This window comes from Pygoscelis adeliae, unplaced genomic scaffold, assembly GCF_000699105.1.
Source record: "Pygoscelis adeliae isolate BGI_AS28 unplaced genomic scaffold, ASM69910v1 Scaffold174, whole genome shotgun sequence".
Classification (NCBI taxonomy): Eukaryota; Metazoa; Chordata; class Aves; order Sphenisciformes; family Spheniscidae; genus Pygoscelis; species Pygoscelis adeliae.
Genome location: NW_008824676.1, coordinates 2580969 through 2588135, shown reverse-complemented (window position 1 = coordinate 2588135; position 7167 = coordinate 2580969). Strand labels below are relative to the sequence as shown.

Here is a 7167-nt window from a genome sequence, read left to right as displayed (position 1 = left end):
CGCCGGGGCCCTCGGCCTCAGGTCCTCGGGGGCGGGGGATCTGTGAGGAGAGCCAGCCTGGTCGTCCCGGGTTTGAATTCACCCACCCTGGTGAAACGGCGTGAGCCCCCCCCGAAAAGATAAAAAAACCCCAGAAGCCTTTGGTGGGATGCCCTCCTTCCCCTCATATTTCGTGGTGAGCTTCCCCGCCTGAGGTGAAGGCTTTCTGGTGCAGGAACGAGTCGGAGCTGTGCAATTTTTCATGTCGGGCCCCTTAGTGTACGTTTGTTCAAGTCACAGGTGAAAATTTTCAGGCACAACGTGAAGAGACTTTGTCTGAGAATGTGACTGCGCTGTCATGAGGAGTCCGAAGCGAGAAGGGACCTCTTGACTCTGAAGTGAAGTGATGAGCGGGGAGTGAAGACCACTAGCTCCTGTTCCACGTGCAGGGGAGGAACACAAAGCAGAGGGTGGCATGGTCCTCCACAAAAACAGACTAGAAAAGGGTCTTCAACAGCGGCCCTCAGGGTCGGTGTGAGTGGAGCAGGGTTGTTCTTGATATAGTCAAGGAAAGCCACGTGCAAATGGTTGAAATACGAACGTCGGAGCGAGACTTGGGGTTGGGTAGCTGCTTCCTGAAGATGTTATGCTGAGAAAAGGTTCTGGGGAAAAGTCCAAGTCTAGGTCAGAGATGCCAGTGTCGTTCCCAGTGCTGGCAAAGGGAGACATCGGGGTTGGAGCATGAGCTGGGAGAGATCACAGAATCGTAGCATCATTAAGGTTGGAAAAGACCTCTAAGATCATCGAGTCCAACCGTCAACCCAACACCACCATGCCCACTAAACCATGTCCCTAAGCGCCTCATCTACACGCCTTTTAAATACTTCCAGGGATGGTGACTCAACCACTGCCCTGGGCAGCCTGTTCCAATGTTTAACCACTCTTTCAGTAAAGAAATTATTCCTCATGGCCAATCTAAACCTCCCCTGGCGCAACTTGAGGCCGTTTCCTCTCGTCCTATCGCCAGTTACTTGGGAGAAGAGACCGACCCCCACCTCGCTACAGCCTCCTTTCTGGTGGTTGTAGAGCGCGATGAGGTCTCCCCTCAGCCTCCTTTTCTCCAGGCTAAACAACCGCAGTTCCCTCAGCCAAAAGAGATGAAAAGTTCTGTATTCACCACATAGCTGGGAACTGGCAGACAACCACGAGATGCGAGAGGGACGGCAGATCTTTAGCTGGGGTAGAACGGCAGAGGTCTGCAGTAGAAGGATCAGCCCGTGCACCGTCAGCAAGGGAAGGGGAGATTTCCAAGGGAGGAGCATGATTTACTGTGCCGCAGGTGGCTGATAGGTCCAGGAGAAGATCTGGCAAGCGTGGCAAAGCCCGTAGGGTGCCGGGGTGGAAGACTTTTGAAAAGAAACGAGGTCTGAACTAGAGGAAAAGCTCTCCAGACAGCAGCAGTGGGACTCAGCGCGTGTTGTTCTCAGCAGCCAGATGTCCACGTCATTGCAGTCACCGGGGGTGTTAATTGGCACCTGGGTGGATGCTGCTCACAGCGAGACCGATGTCCAAATTGCCTTGCTGCGACCGCTCCATCAGTGGGAGCTGACACTTGTCCTCAGAGGTCCTCCTTCCAGGTCAGAGCCGAGCAGAACTCCTGGACCTTCGTGGAGGTGCTCTCTAGGTCACCGTGCTGGGGGCACAGCACCCGCACTGGGCTCCAGACGAGCGGGGGCCTTCGTTTCCCCTTTTCAACTCGTAAATAGATAAATGAACACAATAGCCCCTATTTCTACTTGTGGAAAATACTTGTAGAAACGAGGATTAGATAATTGCCTGCCGGAGCCCGTGGTCAAGACAAAAAGTGTTCTTGGAAACAGTTTTTGAGCAATGGGGGCTGAAAACATCATTCTTACCTCGGGTCAAAGGTAACAGCCAGAAACCCTGGCTGCAGTGAGAGAGGCTTTTACTCCCCCTGCTCACATATGCTCCATTAGCCTACGCAAATACTCAGCAAAGACTTTCCCGACACCACTGTTAGACTTCAGGTTGTATTTCAAAAGCGTCACTAATAACCAAAGCTCTTAATTATTTTGAGAACCTCCAGTAACCTTTTCCCTTTATATATCTTTGTTTCCAAGCGTAAATTACTGGAATTATAAGTGCAGCTTCGTGAAACCGCCTATAATGGACGGCTGTAATTGGCTTGAAACAATCCATATATTAAAAGTGCTAATTATGTTAAGAAGGGATTCTTGTGCTGTGAGGGAGGTGAAAGTAGGTTTGAGGAAGAGAGAGCATAGAGAGAGTGCTGCAGGGATGAATCCTCCCCAGGCTGTTGATAAGGCTCACACAGGCTTTTGTGTTCTTGCTGCCTTTTTTTTTTTTTCTTTTCCCTTTCTTGATAAACTCAGATGTAGAGAAAGGCTCAGTTGGACCTTTATACTGTGTGGAACATGCTGTGCAGTGCCACCACTTATGCTTTTCTTAATAAATACCACTCAAATTCAAATGCTTCCCTCTGCTATTTCATTATAGATTAAATTTGGTGTTCCGTAGCATTCATTTTAAAATCTAAAGTCAGGCTCCGTGGGAACTCTCCCACTTGTACTTAGGCACAAGTATGTACAGGCGTAGGGTTGTGGGGTTTGGGGGTGCACCCAGCCTTGGGTGACCTGCTGTCCCAAGGTGACCTCGTGGCTGGAGCCTGGAACTCCTCTCCCGTGCCACATAAAATCCTCCATTCCTGGCGTTGTCTGCTCTAGGTGACTTCGGATTTAATAAAAAAAAAAAATTCTTTGTGAAGCAGAGAGGTAATGTGAAAGGAAGGGAACGGCGACATAAATGTGTTTTTCTTATGTTTCCCTGGGTGGGAAGGGCAGGGGTTTCAGGTCCACGTGAGCAGAACTCTGCTCTTCAGCTTGCCTTGAGCTGCAGATCTCGGAGCGTCAAAGGGATGCCTCTTCCTCCAGCCCTGTGCATTAACGTGCTGATAGTAAGGACACCTGCAGGGACCTTTTCTGGGGGGCTTCTGGGGTTTCCACGTATTTTCAAACACTCCCTGCAGGTGCTTGGGAGGTGTCCAACAGTGCGGGGGGACAAGCAGGGCAAGACAGGACGATTTCCTTACGAGGAAGGAAGAGAAACGAGAGGCTCCCTTGTCGTGGTGGGTTTTTTTCCATGGTATGCCCTACGGTGCTGATTTCTGCGTTGTCCAGACACGTTGCAGTGCACGGCAGCTCCCTTTGGCCTGTTCCCCCGGGTTTTCTTCCCGTGGGAAGGGGAGCGCTGCGGGGAGTGGGCAGGGAAAAAGATCTAGTTGATGCATTCGTAGGTCTTGCTCTGAAATAACATCACAAGGCAGCCGGGGCGTTCGCCCAAACCGAGGAGCTGGAGAGTGTTTCTGGGTGCCCTGGTTTGGTGGTAGCCAGAGGAACCTGTTCAGCCGTTCCCCCTGCTCCCTCCTCTCCCCATCCTCCTTCTGAGCCAGCGGCGTGTCCCCTCCTTGGCAGGAAACTCTTGTTTTGTGTTGGAAGAAGTGAAACTGGACCATAACTGTACATTACATATAGTATTTCTTTGTGACTTTAAAGACTTGTTCTTAAGTGGAGTAAATGGCAGTCACGTTGTCTTCTGCAGACAAGCGCTACTATTTGGCCGTAGCTTTTGAAGCCCTCTAAAGCTGATCAATAAATGAAAATTTATTTTGGCAGCATTTGCAAAAGCATTGACAAGAGGATTAAATATGAGACTAAAGGGGAGCAGTAGAGTCTTCAGCTTTCGATGACCTGAAATGAAGAATAACGGATCTCTATAAGATATTTATACATGAGTTACTAGGTTACAGCCGTGGTAACTGGGTGAAGTTCTGCGATTGGATTTGATGGCCTGAAAGCTCCTTTTTTTCCGATGAACTCTGTCAAAGTTCCCATGATTTCATCCAGTTCTGCCCATCGCTGTTGGTTGGGAAACAAATGAGGAGCACACGAAGAATAAGCAAAGGCTATTATTAGGCTGAGCGTTGGTTGCGCAGCAGTGGATGTTCTCCAGACCATTACCTTGCTCTCCTTCCCTCCTCTGCGCTCTGCCCGTCATGTATTTCGCCCAAGTCTCTGCACTAGTGTTGCCTAGAGCTTTTTGCACTGGCTGAAGGCTTCGGGGTGGCCGCATTTCCAGTTCTCTGGAAATGTCTCTGGATATCGTGGTGACTTGTAGACAGTATTTTTCTTGTGTTGTTTCCAGATTGCATACCAAATGTTAGAGCTGGGCTGTCAGGGTGTGTCAAAATGGTTTGCTTTCCATTTACTGAATAGTGATTTTCTTTCTGTCCATCCTAAGTCACCAGGTAGAAGTGGAATCAAAGTACCCTTTGATCTCTCACTGCAACATTTCCTTCACCTCCATTATTAAGACCCACCAATTTTTCAAGCATCAAACTAATTCCCATCCAGAAGCTTTTACTTAAGAAAATCTCTTGGATCTAAATCCATTAGTGCCAGCCCCTAAGTCAGGATTTTGCTTTCCCAAAGATGAAGGTTAACCTCGGTGACATCTGCCCAGATGTTGTTCATCTCCTTACTGAGGTATGTTATTTGCCCTGCTAACAATTTTGCTGTTTTCAGCATTAACCTTGTACCTGCCTCCCTGAAACCAGTGCTCAGGGTGCCCGAGGGCTCCTAGCCATGAGAAGTGACTCCTGGGGGAAAAGAGGTTTCTTCTCCAATTTCTGTAGAGCATAAAAATCCATCCCGTGTCTGTGTAGCTGAACTTTGCTTTTCGACTGGATTTATTAACTTTCTTACCTCCTGCCCCGACGTGCCGTCTCTGGCTGCTCTTCACAAACAGTTCCCTGCTCCCTTCTCCCAAATTCTCGATGCTTTTTTCAGATTTCTTCATTTTTTCCCCTTCGTTCCTCTAGTCCGGTGGTCGTTTTCTCGGTAGCGCTGCAGCACGCACATAGGGCAGGCGGCAGCAGGAGGACACTCGGGTTAGAAAGCCCCGGTCCCACCGGCTGCCAAGAGCAAGATCTCACTAGCAGGAGGAGGAGATGGCCGGAGGCTGCAAACATTTCTGCGGCGTAGGAAAGGAAGGGGAAGCTAACATCTCGGGGCTGCCAGGTGTGCTTCGAGCAGCCCAACACTGATCGCATCCTCATCAAAGGCTTGGAAGGACTACAAAGCCGGTGTCACCTCATTCCGATCCTGCCGTCGTGGCGTGGAGACCCGGGATGAAAATGCAATTCCTTCTTGGTGTGACTGTCGCACCCAGCAGCCGGACCCCGGCGGGGGGTTGCTCCTGGGCTGTGCCATAGGAGCCTCCCCTGCACGCGCAGAGGAGGGGTGGCAGGCGGGGGAGCCCGAATGATGCCTCCACGGAGCTGCTCTCCGGAGCATCTTTTGGACTGGGGGAGGTCACTGCCTAGGGCTACGGGACACATGAGGGAAGAGCATTTTAGGATTGCGCAAGACTTATTGTGGGATGTTTAGAGGAGGAAGCAAAGGCAGGGATCAAGGTGTTTTGCAGGGGAACAAGGGTGGGAAAATAGGCTGAAAAGGGCTGGTTGTGTGTAACAGGTTGCTGGTCGGCACCCTTGGCTGTGCCCTGCACGTGAGCAGTTCGGTCTGTCCTGTGCGCTCATTAAAACCCACTTCGAATTATTTCCTGGGTGAGGGACTCTCTTCTGTGTGTACGAGGGTCTGAGTGCCAGGACTGCAGCGGGACCACGGGTCGAGGGCATGAGCGTGGGTATGCCAGCCAGCGTGGGATCGCTAGCAGACACCAAGGCAGCCTAGATGGTGAAGATATACGTGTATTGTATATGTATGTATATCTTTCCCACTAATGAGCCTTTATCCTGCTCAGCCAGAGAGGAGAACAGGATGAAGCCGTTGGTGCTGTTTTGTGTTTGTGTGAGTGTTTCTGTCCATGTGGATACGCGGAGCTCTGGGGGGCAATGGGAGCCCGCTGGGGCGAGAGGCGATGCCCCCAGCACGCGACGCTCTGAGCATCACCCCCCTTCAGGGCGTCCCAGAAGAGGGGTGCAGAGGACCCAGGGAGTCGTTTGGAGTCGGTGTTGGAGGAAACACAAAGGAGCACGTCTGAAAATTTGGGGGTTGAATGATGCTACCCGGTACCTATGGGCAAAGCAGAGGAGGGATGCGGGTTACAGACTTTTCCAACACCTTTTCGGCAGCGAAGGTTCAGGGACTGCGTGAACTTAAAGGAGCTGTGAAGCCTGTAGGGTGAGAAAACCGTTCCTACCCACTTCTTTCAGAAAAGAGGCAGAATTTCAGGGAGGTTTTGCCTTCTCAGAGATCTTGTGTGGGTATGAGGAGGGGTGAGCTCTTTGGAGCATTTGGGAAAGACTTTAAACTCAGCGTGGCTTCTGCGTTTTTGAGACCAAAGCTGCAGGTAGCAGGTACCCGAGGAAATGCTAATGAGTGACCTGATTAAAAATACCCTGGTCGAAAGCCAGACCCGCTCCGCTGGAAAGAGAAGCATAATTCTGGCTGGCTGTTGGTATAAACATGAAAACCACTTGGCCAAACACCTCTCCGTGTGGATCCAGTTACACGGCCAGCAACCAGACTGGTTTCCTACCAAGTGTAGACTGGGATTATGCCTGGGAGGCAGATGGTTTCTTGTAGCAAAGAAAGAGCTGAAATAGCTTCATATTCTTCAGCTTGCAGGTTTTCTTCTGCAAGGCTGTAGCACCAAAACTGTATTGAAAGAGCCAAGCAAGGAAAGAAATAAAAAGCAAAGAAATTATGTAACATCGGAGCCTGCAATTGATTTCAAGTGGAAAAACAGAGGTAAAATGTTTACAATGTGTAAGTCAGCTGGCACCATTTCATCTCATCATCTCATTTGGACCTGTTGAAAAATCGGGCCTGTTTTTTGTGAGCGCGTGTGTCTCCACAGCGGGTTGATTTTTTTATAAACAGCAGATCCTTAATTTTTTTTTGCCTGAATATCTATTTATATACAAATTAATATCCGTTGATGAAGTGTGTGGATTATTAAGGTTGATTATTCGTCGTAGGTATGATTTCTGTCACCTGGGATTGCTTCCTTTCCTGTATCGGACAGGTAAAGGTTTCATAGGGTTTATTAAGGCGTAGCAAGCGATAAGCATGTTTGAATGCAGGTATTTCCATGGAAAAAAAAATGCTCTTTGCCAGGTAGCCA

The 7167-nt window shown here is 49.8% G+C and overlaps 1 protein-coding gene across 1 annotated transcript in view; it reads right to left on the bottom strand.

Annotated features, from left to right (window-relative positions):
* Positions 1–4149, bottom strand: part of MEX3C (mex-3 RNA binding family member C) — a 21900-nt gene extending 17751 nt beyond the window's left edge. The window contains exon 1 of the mRNA XM_009323120.1: positions 4038–4149. Within this exon, the coding sequence (XP_009321395.1) occupies positions 4038–4149 (112 nt within the window). The remainder of the gene's footprint in view (positions 1–4037) is intronic.
* Positions 4150–7167: the final 3018 nt, after the last annotated feature.